Raw genomic sequence first — 23,996 nt, 5'->3', positions numbered from 1 at the left:
GAACTTGTGTCTGACACCGAAGGTGAGGCCTCATGGGAGGAGGAGGAGAGCATCAGATATTTCTCTGACGAGGAGTCTGATGGCCTTCCTTCTGATCCTACTCCCTCCCCTGAAAGGCAGCTTTCTCCTCCCGAGAGTCTGTCTTTTGCGGCCTTTGTCCAGGAGATGTCTACGGCCATTCCCCTTCCCGTGGGTGTGGGAGGACGAGCCCAGGGCTGAAATGTTTGAGCTCCTGGACTATCCTTCTCCACCTAAGGAAGCGTCCACAGTACCCATGCATCATGTCCTAAAAAAGACATTGCTGGCGAACTGGACCAAGCCTTTAAGTAATCCCCACATTCCCAAGAAGATCGAGTCCCAGTACCGGATCCATGGGGACCCAGAGCTGATGCGCACTCAGTTGCCTCACGACTGGAGTTGTGGATTTGGCCCTAAAGAAGGCTAAGAGCTCTAGAGAGCATGCTTCGGCGCCCCTGGGCAAAGACTCTAGAACCTTAGACTCCTTTGGGAGGAAGGCCTTCCATTCCTCTATGCTCGTGGCCAAAATTCAGTCTTACCAGCTCTACACGAGCATACACATGCGGAACAATGTGCGGCAGTTGGCGGGCTTGGTGGACAAGCTCCCTTCTGAGCAAGCCAAGCTGTTTCAGGAGGTGGTCAGGCAGCTGAAGGCGTGCAGAAAATTCCTGGCCAGAGGGGTATATGATACCTTTGATGCTGCGTCCAGGGCCGCTGCTCAAGGTGTGGTGATGCGCATACTCTCATGGCTGCGTGCCTCCGACCTGGAGAATAGGATCCAGCAGCGGATTGCGGACTCGCCTTGCCGTGCGGATAATATTTTTGGAGAGAAGGTCGAGCAGGTGGTAGAGCAGCTCCACCAGCGGGATACCGCTTTCGACAAGTTCTCCCGCCAGCAGCCTTCAGCTTCTACCTCCACAGGTAGACGTTTTTATGGGGGAAGGAAGACTGTTCCCTACTCTTCTGGTAAGCGTAGGTACAATCCTCCTTCTCGACAGCCTGCGGCCCCAGGCTAAGCCCCAGCGCGCTCGCTCGCTCTCGTCAGCAGCGTGCGCCTCAGCAAGGCCCCTCGGCTCCCCAGCAAAAGCAAGGGACGAGCTTTTGACTGGCTCCAGCAGGGCATAGCCGACATCAATGTGTCAGTGCCGGGCGATCTGCCGGTCGGGGGGAGGTTGAAAGTTTTTCACCAAAGGTGGCCTCTCATAACCTCCGACCAGTGGGTTCTCCAAATAGTCTGGCAAGGATACACCCTCAATTTGGTTTCCAAACCTCCAAATTGCCCACCAGGAGCTCAGTCCTACAGCTTCCAGCACAAGCAGGTACTTGCAGAGGAACTCTCCGCCCTTCTCTGCGCCAATGCGGTCGAGCCCGTGCCATCCGGGCAAGAAGGGCTGGGATTCTATTCCAGGTACTTCCTTGTGGAAAAGAAAACGGGGGATGCGTCCCATCCTAGACCTAAGGGCCCTGAACAAATATCTGGTAAAGGAAAAGTTCAGGATGCTTTCCCTGAGCACCCTTCTTCCCATGATTCAGGAAAACGACTGGCTATGCTCTCTGGACTTGAAGGACGCCTACACGCACATCCCGATACTGCCAGCTCACAGACAGTATCTGCGATTTCAGCTGGGCACACGTCACTTCCAGTACTGTGTGCTACCCTTTGGGCTCGCCTCTGCGCCCAGAGTGTTCACGAAGTGCCTGGCTGTAGTAGCAGCGGCGCTTCGCAGGCTGGGAGTGCATGTGTTCCCTTATCTCGACGATTGGCTGGTGAAGAACACATCCGAGGCAGGAGCTCTACAGTCCATGCAGATGACTATTCGCCTCCTGGAGCTACTGGGGTTTGTGATAAATTATCCAAAGTCCCATCTTCTCCCAGTACAGAGACTAGAATTCATAGGAGCTCTGCTGGATTCTCGGACGGCTCGTGCCTATCTCCCAGAGTCGAGAGCCAACAACTTGTTGTCCCTCGTCTCGCGGGTGCGAGCGTCCCAGCAGATCACAGCTCGGCAGATGTTGAGATTGCTGGGCCCACATGGCCTCCACAGTTCATGTGACTCCCATGGCCCGCCTTCACATGCGATCTGCTCAATGCACCCTAGCTTCCCAGTGGTTTCAGGCTGCTGGGGATCTAGAAGACGTGATCCACCTGTCCACGAGTTTTATCAAATCCCTGTATTGGTGGACGATTTGGTCCAATTTGACTCTGGGACGTCCTTTCCAAATTCCTCAGCCACAAGAAGTGCTGACTACGGATGCATCTCTCCTGGGGTGGGGAGCTCATGTCGATGGGCTTCACACCCAGGGAAGCTGGTCCCTCCAGGAACGCGATCTGCAGATCAATCTCCTGGAGTTAAGAGCGGTCTGGAACGCTCTGAAGGCTTTCAGAGATCGGCTGTCCCACCAAATTATCCAAATTGAGACAGACAACCAGGTTGCCATGTATTACATCAACAAGCAGGGGGGCACCGGATCTCGCCCCCTGTGTCAGGAAGCCGTCAGCATGTGGCTCTGGGCTCGCCGTCACGGCATGGTGCTCCAAGCCACATATCTGGCAGGCGTAAACAACAGTCTGGCCGACAGGTTGAGCAGGATTATGCAACCTCACGAGTGGTCGCTCAACTCCCGAATAGTGCGACAGATCTTCCAGGTGTGGGGCACCCCCTTGGTAGATCTCTTTGCATCTTGAGCCAACCACAGGGTCCCTCAGTTCTGTTCCAGGCTTCAGGCCCACGGCAAACTGGCACCGGATGCCTTCCTCCTGGACTGGGGGGAGGGTCTCCTGTATGCTTATCCTCCCATACCTCTGGTCGGGAAGACTTTGAAACTCAAGCAAGACCGAGGCACCATGATTCTGATTGCTCCTTTTTGGCCGCGTCAGATCTGGTTCCCTCTTCTTCTGGAGTTATCCTCCGAAGAACCGTGGAGATTGGAGTGTTTTCCGATCCTCATCACACAGGACGAAGGGGCGCTTCTGCATCCCAACCTCCAGTCTCTGGCTCTCACGGCCTGTATGTTGAAAGCGTAGACTTTACCTCTTTGGGTCTGTCAGAGGGTGTCTTCCGCATCTTGCTTGCTTCCAGGAAAGATTCCACTAAGAGGAGTTACTTCTTTCTATGGAGGAGGTTTGCCGTCTGGTGTGACAGCAAGGCCCTAGATCCTCGCTCTTGTCCTACACAGACCCTGCTTGAATACCTTCTGCACTTGTCTGAGTCTGGTCTCAAGACCAACTCTGTAAGGGTTCACCTTAGTGCAATCAGTGCATACCATTACCGTGTGGAAGGTAAGCCGATCTCAGGACAGCCTTTAGTTCGCTTCATGAGAGGTTTGCTTTTGTCAAAGCCCCCCGTCAAACCTCCTACAGTGTCATGGGATCTCAATGTCATTCTCACCCAGCTGATGAAACCTCCTTTTGAGCCACTGAACTCCTGCCATCTGAAGTACTTGACCTGGAAGGTCATTTTCTTGGTGGCAGTTACTTCAGCTCGTAGAGTCAGTGAGCTTCAGGCCCTGGTAGCCCAGGCCCCTTACACCAAATTTCATCATAACAGAGTAGTCCTCCGCACTCACCCTAAGTTCTTGTCAAAGGTTGTGTCGGAGTTCCATCTGAACCAGTCAATTGTCTTGCCAACATTCTTTCCCCCTCCTCATTCCTGCCCTGCTGAACGTCAGCTGCACACATTGGACTGCAAAAGAGCATTGGCCTTCTGTCTGGAGCGGACACAGCCCAACAGACAGTCCGCCCAATTGTTTGTTTCTTTTGATCCCAACAGGAGGGGAGTGGCTGTGGGGAAACGCACCATATCCAATTGGCTAGCAGATTGCATTTCCTTCACTTACGCCCAGCCTGGGCTGGCTCTTGAGGGTCATGTCACGGCTCATAATGTTAGGGCCATGGCAGCGTCGGTAGCCCACTTGAAGTCAGCCACTATAGAAGAGATCTGCAGAGCTACGACGTGGTCATCTGTCCACACATTCACATCTCATTACTGCCTGCAGCAGGATACCCAACGCGACAGTCGGTTCGGGCAGTCAGTACTTCAGAATCTGTTCGGGGTTTAGAATCCAACTCCACCTCCCTAGGCCCATGTTTATTCTGTTCCAGGCTACAGTCTCAGTTAGTTGGATAAATTGTTAGGTCAATCTCAGTTATGTCCTCGCTGTTGCGAGGCCCAATTGACCATGTTTGTTGTTTTGAGTGTGCCTGGGGGCTAGGGATACCCCATCAGTGAGAACAATCAGTCTGCTTGTCCTCGGAGAAAGCGAATGCTACATACCTGTAGAAGGTATTCTCCGAGGACAGCAGGCTGATTGTTCTCACAAACCCGCCCGCCTCCCCTTTGGAGTTGTGTCTTCCCTTGTCTTTGTCTTGCTACATATGGGACTGACAAACACGAGCCGGTTCGGGCGGGAAGACGGCCGCGCATGGGCGCGCGAGGACTAGCAAAGGCCTCTACTAGTAAAGTTCCGATTGGAGGGGCTGCCGTGGACGTCACCCATCAGTGAGAACAATCAGCCTGCTGTCCTCGGAGAATACCTTCTACAGGTATGTAGCATTCGCTTTATCTTCCTCTGTGATAGTTCGAGCCTGTAACATTCTTCAGTTGTTTCAAGTGGCATGAAACAGCTCAGATTTAACATATTACTATCCCAGATCCAAAACTCCCTTTGGGATCTGTAAGAGTCTGTTATGCACACCATTGCATCTTTCTTTGATACACTGAAACATTGCTTGCTTTTGTTTTTTTGGAAGCATATTTAAAAAAAAAAAAAAGTGACGTGTATTTGTATTTATTACAGCTTGAAAATTACCAGCACTTTTTTGTCTTCTGTGAGTGGAATTTCAACAGCTGGTGAAAAATGACATCTCTTCAGATACTAGAAAAGAGTAAGTGTTTGTATATAGAGAATCAAAGGGGTGCTGAATTTCTGCTTGGGAGAACATTTTCAGACACTAGATTAACTACCAGATCCTCTGCTGTATTTAAAGATAAGAATTCATCTTCTCACTCTACATCCACCTTCTTTAGCTAATAACACAAAAAAGGGGCTAGAAATGTTTAGGGAGGAAGCAGGGGTGATAGTGTCCTGGCTGGGTGAGTCTTCTGCGATACTGCCACTACAAGGACAGTTGTGGTCCACACATTGTTGTACCACTGATTGTAAGTACAGCCTACGTCCCTGCAGCTTTACAGAATGCACGTATATGATGGAACCTAGTACCCCCTTATGTCCATAGCTGCCGTAGCATGGTCCCTGACAGACCCTACTATACTACCTAAATACTTAAGGGACAGCTTTCAAAGAAAGTTAGTTTTACCAGCAGCTTGTAAATGTATAGCTTCCCTATCCATGTATTTTCAACCACTATGAAAGTAATTATATAAAGGGGTGCCTACTTTAGAGGGCAAGTAGACACATTCTTAGGAGCTATTTTATAAAGGCACATGGAGGTGTGTTATCAAAGCACTTAGACTTACAAAGTTACATAGTAATCTATGAACTTTGTAAGTGTAAGTGCTTTGAAAATGAGTCCCACAAATGTCTAGTTTATTTATTAATTTATTTATAGTTGTCTTTGTGAAATAGTATAAGAGGCAGAAATTGTAGTTAACAGACATTTATACCATCTGGAGAACATATGTATAAGCTTTGAATTAATTAAGTATGTGCATAAATTAGCATAATCTATGCACATACTTGTGAACCCTGGCCATACTCTGCCCCTCAAAACACCTATCAGTAAAGCAAGGCTACTCACCTGTAGCAGGTATTTTCAGAGGACAGCATGCCAAGTATTCTGACACCTGGGTAATATCGTCCAATGGAGCCCAGTGCGGGCGCTTACTAGCTAGATGTTCATAGAAATTTCTAGCAGCATCCCACTGTGCATGCACTAGTGCATTCCCACCCAATGCACGAGTGCTGGTTCCTCGGTCATGTAAAATAGCTAAAGAATACAACTACAGGGGAAGGTGGGAGGATATGTGGGAGTACTTGGCCTGTTGTCCTTGGAGAACATCTGCTACAGGTGAGTAACTTCGTTCTCTCTGAGGGCAATCAGGCCAGTTGTATTCTCACATCTGGGAATCCATAGCTACCAGGCTCACTGAAAACAACACTAGGACAATAGGGATTCAAAACATTGAGGCCTCAAAGTCAATTAACCTGAAACCTGAAACTACGTACATACTAGTTGTGAAGGTGCAGCTTGGAACCAAAGAAAACTGGACAGGTGGGTGGAGTTGGATTCTAGACACAGAACAAATTCTTCAGTACTACCATCACATCAGGTATCCTGTTCAAGGCAGTAATGAGATGTGAATGTGTGTAGAGATGATCACATCACAACTTTGCAGATCTCTTCTATGGAGGTTGACTTTGAGTGGGCTACCATCATCTCCATGGCTCTGACATTATGAGCCTTGACATGACACTTAGAGTCAGCCCAGCCTGGGCATGTGAAGGAAATGTAATCTATCCAATTAGAAATCGTGCTTTTGCTGATAGCTACCCCTGTCCAGTTTGGGTTCAAAGAAACAAATGTTGGGTGGACTGTCTATAGACTTTAGGCCACTCCAGACAGAAGAGTAAGGCTCACTTGCAATCTAAGGTATGCAGTGCACTCTCACCAAGATGAGCATATAGTTTTGGGGGAAATGTTGGAAAAACGATTGACTTATTATGATGACCTTAGGGTGCATGTGGAAAGCTGCTCTATTGAGGTGAAACTTAGCATAAGGGGGATCAGCTAAATTGGCCTGAAACTCGCAGACCCTGCAAGCCGAAGTAACCGCGACCAAAAACATAACTCTCCAGGTCAAATACTTTAGATGACAGTAATCAAGTGGCTCAAAAGGAACTTTTATCAGCTGGGTGAGGACAACTTTGAGATCTATGACACATTTGGAGGTTTTACAGGAGACTTTAACATCAAATCTTTCATAAAGCGAACATCTAGAGGCTGTACTGTCACATTCCTCACCTGTTCGGCGCTCCCCCCGACTGGGACCGGCCACGGGCTCCTCAGAAAGGCTCCTCAGAAAGGGCGGAGGATCAGGCTTAGGAAGGTTTGGTTCGGTTTCCTAAGCCTGGCAGCCATCATCTAGCTTGGAGCAAGACCACGACCATCTTGGTTAACTCAGAGGAATCAGCCATGTTTTGGTTTTCCTAGTCCAGCAGCTGTCATCCGACTTGGAGCAAGGGCAGCAGCCATCTTGGCTAGCTCAGGAGAGGGCAGCCATCTTGTAGTAACGAGAACAGGAAGCAACTCCATATTTGGTCTTGGGAGGATCTCCTATGGGGGCAGCCATGTTGGATACAGCTGAGTATGGTTGACTCAGAAAGCCCTGCCTTCAGCCCTTCTTAGCTTCGGCTACTACTCTGTTCCAGGGTAGTTGCAGTGTGCGTGGATCTGTTGTCTGTATTCCTGGTTCTGGACTTTACTGCTTGTTCCTGACTATCCTTGTTTGCTGCCAGCCCTGACTACTGCTTGTTCCTGACTATCCTTGTTTGCTGCCAGCCCTGACTACTGCTTGTTCCTGACTATCCTTGTTTGCTGCCAGCCCTGACTACTGCTTGGTTCTGACCATCTCTGCTTGCTCCTGCCTCTCTCTTCAGGCCAGTCCACCAACCCCTGTGGTTCCTGAAGTCCCGTTGGCCGCCTGCAGCTGGGGGTTCAACTCCCAGTGAACGGTGGTCGCTGCGGGTGAAGTTAGGGGTTGTCCGGCTGTCGTCCTTTGGAGGCCAGTGGTTTCTCCGCCTCCAGCAGGACCCAAGGGCTCACAGTATTCAAAACGAGACATGTACAGAGATGGGCTTACTCCTGCACGGAGATAAGCGCTAATTGCTTTGAAATGAACTCTTACAGAGTTGGTTTTCAAACTAGACTTGAAGATGTGTAGGAGATATTCAAACAACTGAGGGGATCTAAAATCTTGCTCACACACCAAACCGCCTCCAATTAAATGAGTAACGTCTCTTAGTGGAGTTTTTCCTGAAAGCCAGCAAGATGCGAGAGACACCCTATATCTAATCTAAGCATTCAAATTCTATGCTCTCAACGTCCAAGCTGTGAGGGTCAGGGATTGGAGGTTGGGATACAGAAGGAATCTCTTGTTCTGCATGATGAGGGTTGCAAAACATTCCATTCCATTGCATCCCACAGATCAATCCAGAGACTTGTGGGTTATGTCCGTCTACCAGCAGGTGGAGATAGAACTTCAGAGGTTTACTGTATGTGGTCATGTGCAGCAGTCACCTTAATTTCAGTATTATCTCTATCTAGCAGGTGGATGGTCATATCTGTGCAGCTCTGGATTGATTGGTTCCTGGCCTGGTCCCCTAGGTCTAGACAAGCCTCTGGGGTCTGAGGTGTCCCGGTCTTGAGACTTGGGTGCACACCCAGTGGTGCCAGATCCCTCCCTTCCTCCCCCATCAACCCCTCCTCTCTGCCTGACTGGGGTTTGTGGTCCTCAACTGACCTTAAAAGGAGTCTGAGGTTTCTTTTGCTCCAGCGTCTTCTCCTGCCTTTACAAAAAATATATATATATATCTCCTCAGTCTGATTTGTCCAGCACGGCAAGCTCATGCCGGTTTGCAGTACCGGCTGAATGGTGTGAGGACCGACTTGGCATTTGACAGCGATTCCCGAGGGAGGTGAGTAGTCGATATCCTATCTGCGCCGGTGGGGCAGAGCAAAAGCGGCTCCCAGTGTGGGAGCCACTGGGCTGCTGCAGAGTCCTGTGCTGGAAATCCACTGTACAGCCCAACTCTGTGGAGCGGTGTGCTCCTTCCCTCCCAGGTCATTTTGGTGGGCGCAGGGCAGTTGTTTTTTTGGGTGTGCGTTCGCACTTGAGGCGGGCTTTCTTGCCATGCCACATGGCAATGCTGAAGCCCCAGCGCTCCCCTGGGGCCTGATTTGCTTGCGATTCAGGCAGTTTTATATGTAGGCTTTTCAGAAGTGTGACTGGGGAACTGGGGTGGATCACTCCCAGTTTGTTCATATTTGATATTTAAGGGCTTCTAAGAAAGGAGGCCTGGGTAGGTTTGCAGACTCCTCTGTGAGTCCTCAGGTCTCCCACAGCTTTCCAGGGGCGAGGTCAGAGACCCATTAGTCCTCTGCAGCTGTTCTGTGGCAGTGAGAGCCTTAAGCTGCAGCTTGGAAAGTACTGATGAAAGTCTTCTTGTAGAGATGCCTGTGCTTCACTGGGTGATTTACACTAAGAATATTTCTGGACTGTCCTTGAGGAGGTTCAGGGTGTATGTACATCATTAATGGAAGGGAGAAAGGGATCAGGATTAAGGATCCTCCTACTCTAGGTTTTTCACTCTTTCCCTCTTCCCCTTTCTCAGAGCATGGCAGTACAGTTTTAGTTAGTCAGGCTTAGGGCTGTTGACTCCATGTTTCTGTAAGAAATGTTACATTTTGAGGCTAGTGCAGGCCTCTCAGGTTTCCATGGTAATCCTGCACCCTCTGTGCTGCCCTGGTGGCATTTGCTCTGTGTGTACTGTTTACATCAAACTAGTTTTTTTCAGGAGGGTGGCTGGCCTTTCAGCCTGAAGGTTACAGGTTCAAGGCTGGTTTTATCCAAAAACATTTCAATCTCCACAGATCTTTGGAGGACAGCTCCAGAAAAAGAGGAAACCAGATCTGCCTCAGCCAATAAGAGGCGATTAGGATCATAGTTTCATGGTCTTGCTTGAGTTTCAGCAAAGTCTTCTGTATGAGAGCTATTGAAGAACATGCATACAGAATAACTCCTCTTTCTTCCCCACCCCCATATGGAGGAGAAAGGCATCCAATGCTAGTGTGCTCTGTGACCTGAGCCTGGAACAGACCTGGGAACTTTGTTGTTGAGATGAGTGGCAAAAAGATCCACCGAGGGGGTGCCCCACTCTAGGAAGTTCTTGTGGGCTATACCCATGTTAAGAGACCAGTTGTGCGGTTGCAAAACCCTGCTCAGTCTGTCATCACGGTAGTTGTCCTTTCCTTCTAGAGACATTGCTTGGAAGACCATTCCATGAAGGAGGGTCCACTGCTTCATTCCCACTGCCTCCTGATACAAGGGGTAGGATCCCATACTCTGCTTGTTCACATAGAATATTGCAACCTGGTTGTCCATTTGAATAAGAATAAGTTGATTCTGTAGCCAGTCTTTGAAAGCTTTTAGAACATTCCAAATGGTCTTGATTTCAAGGTAGTTGATTGATAAGATGTTTCCTGAGCAGACCAAGTCCCCTGAGTGTGAAACCCATCTATGTGAGCTCCCCATCCCAAGTTGGATACATTCATTGTTAACACCTTCTGAAGAGGTGGAAATTGGAATGGCAGTCCCACAGTCAAATTCAACCAAATTGCCTACCAGAGAAGGGCATGAGTCAACTGTGGAGGAATCTGGATGGCATTTACTAGATTTCCAGCTGCCTGAGACTACTGGAAACCTAGGGTCCACTGGGCCTCTTTCAAATGGAAATGAGCCATGTGGCTCATTAATCTCAACATTTGCCGAACTGTGACCTGCTTTCTGCTTCAGACCTGCGAGGCGAGTGTTATTGAGGCCTCTGCTCTCACTTCGGAAAGAAAAACCCGCGCTTGCAATGTATTGAGCAGGGCTCTTATGTACTCCAATCGTTGAACCGGGAGAAGGTGGGAGCTATAAACCCTAATAGCTCCAACACCCGAATAGTTAGGCGCATTAATTCTGTCACTCTCTCCTGTGATGTGCTGTTGACCAGCCAATTGTCCAGATATGGAAACATTTTACTCCCAGTCTGCACAAGCATGCTGCAACTACTGCTAGACACTTGCTGAATACCCTGGGAGCTGACACGAGGCCAAACGGCAGAACGCAATACTGGTAGTGGTGTTTCCCTACTCGGAATGTGAGACACATTGAAATGTGGGTACAGGCATCCTTTAAGTCCAGAAAGCATAGCCAAATCTTTTTCCTGAATCATGGGAAGTAGGGTGCCCAGCGAAATTACCCTTAACTTTTCCTTGAGAAGGAATTTGCTCAGGACCCTTAGGTCTAGAATGGGACAAAATCCCCCTCATCTTTTTTGGGCACAAGGAAATACCTTGAATAGAATCCCTTCCCTTTTTTCCATGGTGGCATGGGTTTGATTGCATTGGCCTATAGAAAGGCGGAAATTTCCTGTACAAGGTTAGAAGAGGCTATTTTTCCTGGAAAAGATTCAGCCTCCCTTACCCATAGGCCGGTGACTTCCTGCACTTTATCCCTAAAATGATTATGTCCTCAGAAAGGTACATCTGCCAACCTCTCCTGAACTGCTGGTTCTAGGTCAGAAACATGCAGCCATGAGAGTCTGCACATCCCCACACCCATGGCGGAGAGTCTGAACATTATATCAAAAGAATTGTAAGTGTCCCTGGCCAGATACTGTCTGCACTCCAGCTGCTTACTGGCCAAGCTCTGCGGTCTGCTCCTGAGGGAGAGAATCCACAAGACTAAAGTGTACTGCATAGCAAAGATTAAGTAAATGCTCATGTAGAGCTGATAGGACTGGATGTGGGCAATAAACATCGAGGCCTGATAAATTTTCCTCCCAAATGAGTCTAGTGTCCAAGCTGAGGGAGCCAAAACATGAGTCCTGGAGCTCCTAGCTCGTTTGAGGGCGGGGTCGACAACCAGAGTGATCAGGCAGTTGTGCCTTCTGGATATGATACTGCGTGTCCACGTTCTTCATCAGTGCATCTTTAAGGATATGGTGCAATGGTACTGTAATCCTGACTCCTGGCCCTGGGGAGGGGACTACAGCCTTAGAGAAGTTCTCTTTGCTTGGAGAAAAACTCCTTGGCTGTGTTTAGCCTTATAACTATGAATATTCCCTGGATAAAATAATTTGGATTCAAGAACACAGGAAGAGTTACACCATTAGCCAATCATAAATTTATCATAGAAGCTTATTACAAATAAGAAAATAGATATCTAATTTCTCCTTTGCTAATTACAATTCATAAATAGTATATACAAATAGTCTTTTTCCTTTCTATGTTCCTGTGGAGGAATTTACCAGCCTGAAGCAAAACGCAATGCTAGCAAGGTTCCTGGTTATGTAGTGATAAACTATTCCTTTTATACCTTTTTCTAACTATGTGTATGTGACAATTCTGAATCTGCTGTCTCTGCTGATGCCCCCCCCCCCTTATCTAAACACATTCGATTTACTTGTTCCAGCAAAACCAGTTTCACGACCTCCAACCATAAATCTTTGCACAGAATAGTTCTAGGGCTTAACCTCCTTCACCCCTCCCTATTGTTATGCTTGCAAGTAGAATATTAAGATAAGATTCTACTGAAATACTGTCTGACTTTACCTTGCCGTTTTACAGAGTTGGGCAAACTCTGCTCCACAGAAAATCAAAAAGGCAGTTATCTTAGAAGTTACACAGTGGTCCACCATCTTATTGACCACAGATTTGTACAGTACTATGACCCCTTCCTTAGGAAGGCGACTCATAATCCAGGACAGATAACATCTTTGCCCTGGTCTCCTTCTCTCTCTCCAACTTAAATGGGATGGCTGAAGCCATCTTCGTGACAACCTGTGAAAGAGACTCTCTGGTGGAGGTTTACGTCCCTCTTGAGGTGAGAAGGGACCCCATAAGACTCTAAGAAGTAATGAGGGTCGTCTTCCGAATCCCTTGAGCGGTCCCGTTCAGATTTTCACTGTACTCATAAGAATAGCCATTCTGGGTCAGACCAGTGGTCCATGTGGCCCAGTATTCTGTTCCCCACAGTGGCTAATCCAGGTCACAAGTATCTGTCAAAAACCCAAAGAGTAGCAGCTTTCCATGCTGCCAATCTCAGAGAAAACAGTGACTTTCCCATGTTTGTCTCAAAAGCAGACTACAGACTTTTGCTTAATGAACTTGTCCAGCACTGGAATGAGTGAGTCTGTGCCTGTCCTGGCTCAGTGAAACCACATCCACACCCTGAAAGGCACCGAGGTACAATCCTACTCTCAGACTCTGGGGAAGCTTCCTCCCCTGTTGTCGAAAGCGATACTGCATGGGTCAATGTCAACATCTTTTGAGGTGCTGGCACCAAGGATCTCTCCACAGGCACGGTAGGAGCCTCAAGAAGAATCTGGGGCTGATTCACAGTTGGTGCAAGCGTCCTCGATGCCTGCCTGAGCGGAGTGCAACTGCCGCATCTGCGCCAGCTCCTCCCTGAGCATGGCTCGGTACCACTTATCAAAGGAAGGCATTGGGGGGGGGGGGGGGGAGCTGGGATGAATGCAGCCTGAGAAGAACCATGTCATACCAGAAGTGGGAACCTGACCGCTTGGAGTCTTGCACACTGGCACTTCTACCAAAGAGGGGGAGCACGTCTCCCAGTGCCGGTGCTTCTTGGATACAGGCGATGCCTATGCCCTGACGCTGTTGGCACCGTGCTTCCAAGAGGACTGATACTTATGCTTCTTGATTTTCCCCCGATGCTCAGCATAGCAGTCTTTTAGTGCTGACAAGGATGGCATCAAATCTGTGCACACCCTTGGTGTCTGGTCAGATCCTGACCGGTCCTGGGGCCTACTTTCAGCACCTGATGTCAGAGAGATGGAGACCTCATTGATTCTGGTGCACTCCCAGTGGTAGGTAGTCTGAGCAGCCATTGAGTTCGATGTACTGGCCTTTGAGGAGCCTAAAAAAAATGGACAGCATTCAAATTGAGGTTAGCGCTCCGGCCTAAGCAGGCCTAGCGACTCACAAAAAAGAAAGGAAACTTTTAAGAGCTGAAAATACTAAAAATAAACTAAAAGGGAAAAAAAGTCAAATTAAAGTTTAAGGATAAAAGAATTGCGAAAGGGACACAAATACCTTCACAGGAAGGCACTGCAATAGCAAAGAAAAAATGTACTATGAGGAGAACACAAAGACACTTCCTCGCTGCTCTGCGTAAAAACAAAGACCGAGGAACTCGCGCCCACGCATCAGGTGGGAAGGCACCAGTGCATGCGCAGTGGGTCGCTGGTAGAAATTTATATAATCATCTCGCTAGTCAGCAACCACACTGGGCTTCATCAGATGACATCACCCAGATGTCGGAATACAACTAGCCTGCTTGTCCTCGGAGAAACTATGCACCATCATGTTAAAGCATGCGCTTTGGTGCATAAGTGGACCAGCATAAATGTGGCCATATATGCACGAAAATGAGTTCATATAAAATTACCTCCTATATGGACAGTATTAGGCTGAAAATACTGGGCTACCTGTGTAGTGGGGGGTGGAATGAGAGCTGCAAACAAATATTATCTGTATAGCAGCAGTATTCAGCTGTTATACAGATAAGCTATATTTCTGGTTTTACCTTGCCAAAAAGCTTTTATCCAGTAATTGTTATGATTGGGAATGTGAGCCCTTGTGCCCCGACTGAGCACAGCGAAGATGGAGTGCCACCGCGCTCGGTCTGGCAGCCAGACAACCCCAAGCTTCACCTGCACTTAGCCACTGTCCCCCAGGAGTTGAGCCCCTGGGTTCAAGCGGCCGGCAGGACTTCCGGAACCAGCGGGGTTGAGTGACCACTGACCAGACAAGCGGGAGCGCAGACACAGTCCCGGAGCAAGGAGTCAGCGAAGCAGCAAAAACAGAAAACAGTCCGAAGTCTGGGCCGGCAGCAACACAACGTGTAGTCAAGAATCAGTCCGAAGGTCTGGGCAGGCAGCAACACAGCGCGTGGTCAGTAAACAATCTGAGGTCAGGAACAAAGGAAAACACTGGAACAGATGAAGACCACAACCTCTACACGAATAGAAGCCGAAGCATGGAAGGACTGGAAACAGGGCTTTAAATAATGCAGGGATTAGGCTCAACCATGTGCAGCTGTTCCAAGATGGCTGCCCCATCAGAGGAGATGCTCTACGCCCAAATATGGGCTTTCTTCCTGAAGCTGCTCAACTCCAAGATGGCTGCCACAAGCAGAGATGCCAACTCCAAGATGGCCGTCCTATCCTGGAGATACCACATCCAAGATGGCCGCCGCATCCTCGAATGCCCATACCCTGCGTGAGCAGGCTGCACCTCTGGAGGAGTGTAGCAGAGCGTAACAGTAATAGCTCAAGATGAGTTACATTCAAGTACTGTAGGTATTTTCCTGTCCCTAGAGATCTTATAGTCTGTTTGCACCAAAGGCAATGGGGGGGGTTAAATGAGTTGTCCAAGAACCTAAGGAGATGAAGTAGGATTTGACCCTGACTTCCCTGCTTCTCAGCACCCTGCTCTAAACATTAGGCTACTCCTCCTCTGGAGACCCATCCTAAACAGATAGCAGCAGTGAAGGGCACCACACTACAGATATATTCAGTGCTACCATATAGTGATGTTAAATAAACATACATATTTAAATATCAGCATTGGTTTAAATTTAAACTTGGTGATCACAACTGTTGAAAATTTGCCCCATCTTATAGATAGCTGTGTCAAGCAGTTTCTTCCAACTTAGAGCTCACTTCTATATTATTGCATTCCCCCCTTTAAACTCAGCCCATCCATTCCAACAACAGTCCTTCATCAGAGGCCACAAACTGCAGATCCTTCTGGAACTTGATTAATGTGAACCATGAATCTGTTCATTAGTGTTAGCCTTGAGTGATGACAGATGTTCTTTCTGTCATCCCCTTTTCCCTCCCCTCCTCCCAAGTGAGCACTTACTGCAGCATCTCAGCCCAGCTCCTCAATATGACCATGTGCAGAACTGCTACTGGGCTAGGCCTTTTTGGTTTGTTTGTTTTTTTTAATAAATCAGGAAAGTTTTCTGAAAACATGTCAGCCACAGTTTGTAGGAGCCGGGGTAAAAGAATGTTTGTTTCCTGATATTTGATTTACTTAAGTTAGTATTTTACTTATTTTGCTTAACTTGTTTTTCAGTTTTTGCCCTTGTTCTTGCTCTACTATCTTCCCTTATCTCATTCCTCCCCTTTTACCAGGCTTTTGCTTAAGATTATATTGCATATAGTTGATATCTCAAGTGAGAAACAATACATAGTGACTTGTCACATGGTTATTTTAGCCAGTCAAAAGCCAGGAAATACTTCAACCATATTATGGAACTGGTACATCTTTTCTTTCTCACAGCATCAGTTAACCCAGTGCTTACACCGTCCCCTGTTCGTGGACATGGAGATGGAATGGAAACAGAGATTTCTCCTAAGTCTTTGGAGGTAGTTCCTGTAAGTCACACCAAAGCCCATCTGAGCCCTCGAAAGAAGACAGTGCCTACTCCATCTCTTAGTCCTGGAGTCCTTCAGCTTGGGAAAATACACGATGATAAGGCAGTTGAGATTGAGGCTGTACGTATTGTGGTTCCCAAAGCTGCTATAAGTCATGTCATTCCTGCCAAAAATGTGAAGGTAATTGAGTTAACTGGACGCTCAAAAGAAGTCCTAAGCAGTAAAGAGGGATTGAGTGATCCTAAGAAGGAGCTGGCAGAGCTGAAAAATGCAGTTGGAAAATTGAAGAATTCAGAAAAGAAGTTGCTACAGGATAAAGAAGGCCTTTGCAACCAACTCAGAGTACAGACAGAGGTAAGTTATTTGAATGTTTTGAATATTCTAGGCCAGCAATGCTACCTCATGTAGCTGTTTAAATGAAGAAAATCATAACTTGCTAATTCAGATTCTCAGTACCAGATACAGAATGTCTTTGTACAACGTAAAGTTAAGGAATGCAATACTTTTACCTTTTCAGTGTAATATTTTGAATGCAAGCACAGTCTAGCTAGGATTACATGACCTACTCACCTTTTTACTTAAAATTTTGCAAATCAAATTACTCTTTTTCATGTAACTAAAAATTATGCACTTATCTAATCCACATCACTATGTGTACACATGGGTCCTGATTTTTCAACCAGGGTGGCTACCACTTAAAAGTTAAGTATTGGCCCAAACTCCAGACTTTTTCCTTTTCATCCTGCTAGACTGGTCTAGATGAGTGGGTTATGCCAGCAGATGGAGACAGAGATCTGGAACCCCAGTGACATCACAGTATAAGGAATGGAACAGCGTTGGGGCTCACCAGTATTCTCTGCCTCCAGCAGATAGTTGCACACTGGGCTGGGAGGTCATTTTGGTCAAATTATGGTCAGTGGGATCGACTCCTCCCCCCTTTGCCTCTGCAGGAGTGTGCGGCACAGTTGCCCAGTATCTCCCTTATTGTGTGTCCTTGCCATTGAACCCCTAACCCAGAGTATCCATCAGAATGTGGTAATTGAGACGATTTTGGCTATAAGTCTAGAGCATAAAGCGCTCGTGTATGCAGACAACACGTTGTTTGTCAAGAATCCACAGGCCTCGCTTCTCCCATTGTCGGAGGAGATTGAGGCATATGCGAAATACTCTGGCTATAGAGGCCTTTCTCTTTCATATTAACCAGGAGAAGGAGCTTAGGGATTTTCCCTTCCAGAAAAATGTCAAAGGTTTCTGATATTTAACTGGATGCAGGATTTATATAAGTTGAATTATGTTCCTCTGACCCATTAGGTCATTGCTAGACACCTGGTAACATTTGACCCTGACTTGGGGAGGGAGAATAGCAGTTCTTAAAACAATGATTCTCCCTAGGTTCCTGTCTTACTTTACTCATTTCCCATTGAGGTTCTAAGACAACAGTTTAAAAAGTGAGACAAAATGTTGCGCCACTTTATATGGACTGGTAAAAGACCCAAGATTCGCTTGAGCAGGGTAACAATACACATGCAAGATGGAGAGAATGGGTCTCCCTAGTCTCTGGCAGTATTACATGGCTGCAGTTTTAAAAGCATTAATGGATCAGTCGCCCGAGAAGCACTGGGTACAGATAGAACAGGAATGTTTAGCACCCCTTTCCATCTTTGAATTCTTGGGTAAACATTGGGGAGGGGCTGTTGAGTATCAGGAAGTGGTGGGTAGGCATAGTTTTCTGCCCACAGTGTATAAGCGGTGATCGGTCATAGCTTACCATCATTTTTATTTATTTATTTATTTATTTAGGTGAACCGTGAGCTGAAGAAACTATTAGTTGCATCCATGGGTGATGATCTGCAGTACCATTTTGAGCGCATGGCTCGAGAGAAAAACCAGCTGATTCTTGAGAATGAAGCTCTGGGCCGGAACATGGCTCAGCTGTCTGAACAGTTGGAGCGGATGTCTATACAGTGTGACGTATGGCGCAGCAAGTTCTTAGCAAGCAGGTCAGTACAGAGTATTGCCAACAGGAAAATTAAAAATACTACTACTACTACTACAAATCATTTGGCTCTTTATGCCAATGCTGCTGCTAAGTTACTGTCTTTGAGCCTTGCTAGTGATGTAAGGAAGAGTCTGCATCAAGTTATATCAAATTGGTCATGTGTTCAATGGTATTTATTTCTAATATCTTGCTGTTCCAAAATTGCTTATTCTGATCTGTGCTAGACCAATTGGAGCAGGTACATGGGCTGGTGCAACAGAAGGTCACTTCCTGGAAGGCTGTAGGCCCATATTTCCAATAGAGCATAGACTGAGTTGAAGGGATATTATAGGCAGCAGGTCTTTTGGAACACTTTTCCCTTCCCCCTTGGAAACAGGCTGGGTTCAGGCTGGGTTGGGGTCTGAGTTCCCAGATCGGTGGGTCCAGTACCAGATGGTGCTCAGTGCTTTTCACCCTTAATGGGTCCAACAGCTGGAGCTACTAAAAGTACAGCTTCTTCCCAAATTTGCACTTTCTTCTTTTTTTTATTTTTTCAATAAATATTTATTATAAGGCTTTGGGGAAAAAAGGCAACTGAAGCAGCAAAACATCATACAAAGAACGAGAAACAAACATAACACCCCCCCCCCCCCCTCCTAAACAACAAAAGTAACCCCTTATCTTCCCTCCCAAGTCCTGTAACATCAATTTCAAATGTGTTCATTCATCAGTATCTTTAACAAAACAGCGCTTCCGATGGTCAGTAAGTTTATCAAGTTCTGTCACCATCTGAACACGATTAGACCAGTCCAAGAGAGTAGGTCCTGTGTGCTGCTTCCAATGTGCTGCAGTCTCAAAGCGGACATCCAAGAGAGACCTACATTTTAACCTCCTCCTCTGCCATTTATGTCCTCGTGGCATTCCAGCTCCCAACAAGCAAAACTTAGGACACAATGGAAGAGGCTGACCCAAGCCCAGTGCAAGTTTACAAAGCACCTGTTGCCAAGATTGTTAAGCCCACCATATATGATAAACATGTACCCCTCTCTGTGCCACAACTCCAACAAAGACCTTTAGACTAATGTTGGGTACATACATTTCAGGTGAACAGGTGTTAAATACCAATGAGATATCACTTTATATACATTCTCTTTAACACACAGATCGATGCCCGTTGTACCTCCCAGAACACCAATTTCCGCGTGCCGATGTCCAAGGATTCGCCCACGTCTTTTTCCCACTGTAACATGAAGCTAAAGTACTGGAGCTCTTTGCCTCTCAAAAACTTTTATATAGGATAGACAAAGGATTGTGCAGTTTCCCCAATGCTAACCACAACAGGGTCTTCCCGTAACTACCCCTGGGCTCCCATGTAATGCTTAATTTGAAGATAAGGGAAAAGATCACAAGCAGCCTGGTGATACTGCTCCTGCAAATCTTCAAAACTCAACAACTCCTTCACATCCAAAAGCTGCCTAAAACGTTGCAGACCTAAACAATGTCATTGAGCAAAAGCAGAACCACTAGCATTATCCACACAAGCGGGCTCCAATTGTATAGGAGCCAAAGAGGACGCTATAGATTGTCTACTCGTCTTAGCCTTTACAAAATTCCACATGCTAAATAAGTTCTTAATGAAGGGGTGAGTACGCGAGGAAGCAAAGCACTCAGATACTACCTTAAGCCACAGCACGTGCTTTAAAGCAAAATGTGGAAAACGGTATTGCTTCTCTGATTCTTATAGTGCTGTATCAGATTTGGACTCTGTCAGGGGGTCTGAAGTGATTACACCCCCCCCCCCCCCCCCCATCTCCCTCGTTTCCAGTATGTCTGAAAAAAGGGGCTGTGACTGATGCAGGTAACTCGTGGCGGTTCAGCATGTCAGCTCGTGCAATCTGCGAAGGTTTAGCAACCAGCCAAAAGCAAAGGTGGAGGAGTTTCCCAGACTGAGCTGTGGCCCATGCAATACTCATGGAATAAGTATTGGTGGGATCACCCCCCCCCCCCCCCCAACCATTACATGGAATAAGACCTGATTACTACTCCTGTATTGTTGGGATCAGCCCCCCTAACCATTACAAATTTTTAAAGCCACAATTTATAATATAAATATTCTATTTTGGATAAGTAAGCCACAAGGTTAAGAAGAAAAGGAGTTCTTATGATTTCTTACCAAGTAACTAAGAATGAGAAACCCTTTGGCAAGCAAACATAAATTAACTGTTTCCAAAAATCATCTTAATGTCCAAAATAAGCCGGAGTCCACAGTAGTTAAGCTGACCCAACAACTACTGGATGAATTGTTTCGTGCTGAAAGTGTGAAGTATGTTGTGTAGATTTAATGCAATTTGAGTTGAGCTTTTAAATAGCAAAAAGTGAAAAATGTACAAGGGTGTGGAATCTTTTTTTTTTTTTTTTTTTTTTTTTTGCAAGTCACACTTAAAGACAAGTTAACAGGAATTTTCAGTAAATGTATTTGATGCTAGTTTTTGTTGGTCCATTTGCTGAGCTAGCACACACACAATGTTTGTGCCTGATTCCTTTGTCCTGTTATTTTACAGAGTTATGGCAGATGAGTTGAAAAATGTCAGGATGATTCTGCAGCGTCAAACCAGAGATGCTCAAAGTGCAATTCAGGATCTGATGAATGAGCGTGAACAGTTTCGACATGAGATGATAAACACACAAAAGTAAGAGCTGCAATGTTTTCTTTCCAGTGTTGCAAGAAGGAGGCAGTACTTCATAGCCTAATATAGATTTATTTTCATCTGTAGGGCTCGTAACTTATTTTACATTGCATATATCATAAAAACAGGGGATAGTTCAGTTTTCTGGAACACAGCAGATCACTAAATCTGAGGCAGCATGGTTTTACTGTTAAATCTTAGACAAATCTGATTAATTTGACTGGGTGACCAAGAGTTAAATGTGGTATTCAGTGGTATGAAAGTTGTTTTTACCCCACCCCCTTCCTGATTTCCACTATTATTGCATATATGAATGGATTCTGATCTTTAAACAAAATCTAATATTGGACAAAGGGAACCTAAGTAAATACATAATAGTTTTTAATTTATTTCTTTGGCTGTGTAGGGAGAGGGGTGATCAGCAGAAAAAAGGAAGTAATAGTGCCTATGTATAAGGCTTGGATACAATCTTAGTATACTATGTTGCTCATTTTCAAAGCAGATGAACTTCTCAAAATGGCCAAAAATAAAATCCATCTGCCAAAAACTTCTTTGAAAGGCAGAATTTGGACAGTTTACACTACAATTCGTACAGATAACAGAGCATGTGGAAGCGTGTTTTGGGCAGGACTACGGTGGGCCCAAAATTAGGACGTCTTTCAGCGATAATGGGAATGGAAAGAAACATCTGAGGCAAAGAAGGACGTTTCTTTATACTGTTTAAATCACGTCCAGGGTACAAAAAGGTGCCCTAATTGAGCTGCCGACAGCTGGAGGGATGAAAGCATGACCTCTTCCCCTCCTCCCCCCCTGAAGTGAAAGTGACGCTTGCTGCTCTGTTAGGAAGGAATAGCCTAGTGGTCAGTTCAGTGGACTTTGAACAACAGGACCCAGATGTAATTTCCACTTTTAACTCTTGTATTTCTGTACAAATATGTGAGCCCTCTTAGAACACAGAAATACCTACTGTACCTGAATTTATAAGACACCTGCAAGTGTGATGGCTGTTATAGTGGTGTACCTTTAGGTACAGTAGTTTATCTGTTCCTGGAGGGCTCACAATAACATACAAAGGAATTAAGGTGGGATTTGTACGTGGGTTCCATTTGAGAATGGCTGCGAGATGGATGTGGGTTTTTTTTTTTGTTTGTTTTTTTAAATGTTATGAGCGGGAAATTACAATTCTGCCTTGGAATTTCTTTTGAAAATGGCCCTCTTTGTGCAGTTCTGGAGAATGCACCTTGAAAGGATATAATCAGAACAAGTCAGTCCAGAGGGCGGCTTCTAAAATGGTTAATGGTTTTTGTGATAAAGCATATGGAGCAGTCTTAAAAATATAAACATGTATATTTTAGAAGAAAGGAGAGTTTAAATATGTTTGTGGTACAAATACAAGTGAAAGGGAGATAGTGTGAAAGATATATAATTCTTTACTAGAAATTTATTTAAAGACCACAAGTTCTTCTTAGAGCTTGTGCAGTAGCCAAAAGTTTGAGAGAAAGAGGGTTTGTTTGTTTGTTTTTTTGGGAGGGGGGTTGCTCATTTTTCTGCACTAATATATATTATATATATTTATTTTTAAAAAACATTTTTTTTCTTTTGTTTCCCATCATCCTTTTTTGCCTCTTTGGTCAGCTCTGGGCTGGCAAGTGGTATCTTAGGGTGATAGCAACAGAAGTGGGGATATCTTTCACTAGCTCTGGGCTGGCAATAGCAGTAAGCTCCCAGGCAAGCAACTCATGTAGGGTTTAGGATGGTGTCTAGTACCAGGATCCAAACTGTAAACAACTTAGCACATTGTATTTTCTGAACCCTAATGTACTGGATTTCATATAATTACAAATATGAAACATTTAACATGATGTAGATTCCATGTCCAGCAGATGACAAATGTCATGTCTGTGAAGCTAGGTGGTAGATACATGTGTGTACAGTGCTGTGAAAAAGTTTTTGTCCACTCCTGATTTCCTCTGTTATTGCATTTGTCATACTGAATGGTTTCTGACCTTTGATCTTTAAACTAAACAAAATATAATATTAGACAAAGGGAACCTGAGTAAACACAGCACAGTTTTTATGTTATCATGTATTTAAGGAACAAGTTATCCAACACGGGTATCAACCATGTGAAAAAGTAACTGCCCCCCTAAACTTAATAACTGGCTGCACCACATTTAGCAGCAATAATTGTAACCAAATGCTTCCTATTACTTGATGTCAGTCTTTCATATAACTGTTGATTAATCTTAGCCCACTCTTTTTTTTTTTTTTCTTGCGGAGCTGCTTTAATTATGATACATTCATAGGTTTTGGTGTATGATTTGCTCCTTTCAGGTCTTGCCACAGCATCCTCTTATATTTACAGTGGTGGAAATAAGTATTTGATCCCTTGCTGATTTTGTAAGTTTGCCCACTGACAAAGACATGAGCAGCCCATAATTGAAGGGTAGGTTATTGGTAACAGTGAGAGATAGCACATCACAAATTAAATCCGGAAAATCACATTGTGGAAAGTATATGAATTTATTTGCATTCTGCAGAGGGAAATAAGTATTTGATCCCCCACCAACCAGTAAGATATCTGGCCCCTACAGACCAGGTAGATGCTCCAAATCAACTCGTTACCTGCATGACAGACAGCTGTCGGCAATGGTCACCTGTATGAAAGTCACCTGTCCACAGACTCAGTGAATCAGTCAGACTCTAACCTCTACAAAATGGCCAAGAGCAAGGAGCTGTCTAAGGATGTCAGGGACAAGATCATACACCTGCACAAGGCTGGAATGGGCTACAAAACCATCAGTAAGACGCTGGGCGAGAAGGAGACAACTGTTGGTGCCATAGTAAGAAAATGGAAGAAGTACAAAATGACTGTCAATCGACAAAGATCTGGGGCTCCACGCAAAATCTCACCTCGTGGGGTATCCTTGATCATGAGGAAGGTTAGAAATCAGCCTACAACTACAAGGGGGGAACTTGTCAATGATCTCAAGGCAGCTGGGACCACTGTCACCACGAAAACCATTGGTAACACATTACGACATAACGGATTGCACTCCTGCAGTGCCCGCAAGGTCCCCCTGCTCCGGAAGGCACATGTGACGGCCCGTCTGAAGTTTGCC

At 45.9% G+C, this 23,996-nt stretch overlaps 1 protein-coding gene across 1 annotated transcript in view; it reads left to right on the top strand.

Moving 5' to 3' along the window:
• The first annotated feature begins 4,829 nt into the window (after positions 1-4,829).
• Positions 4,830-23,996, top strand: part of LOC115470575 (golgin-45-like) — a 40,060-nt gene continuing 20,893 nt past the window's right edge. Inside the window, exons 1-4 of the mRNA XM_030203842.1 lie at positions 4,830-4,903; positions 16,115-16,563; positions 18,010-18,209; positions 20,749-20,877. Coding sequence (XP_030059702.1) covers positions 4,876-4,903; positions 16,115-16,563; positions 18,010-18,209; positions 20,749-20,877 — 806 coding nt within the window. The 5' untranslated portion in view covers positions 4,830-4,875. The remainder of the gene's footprint in view (positions 4,904-16,114; positions 16,564-18,009; positions 18,210-20,748; positions 20,878-23,996) is intronic.

Source organism: Microcaecilia unicolor, chromosome 5 (genome assembly GCF_901765095.1).
Source record: "Microcaecilia unicolor chromosome 5, aMicUni1.1, whole genome shotgun sequence".
NCBI lineage: Eukaryota > Metazoa > Chordata > Amphibia > Gymnophiona > Siphonopidae > Microcaecilia > Microcaecilia unicolor.
This window is presented reverse-complemented; position numbering and strand designations above follow the sequence as displayed.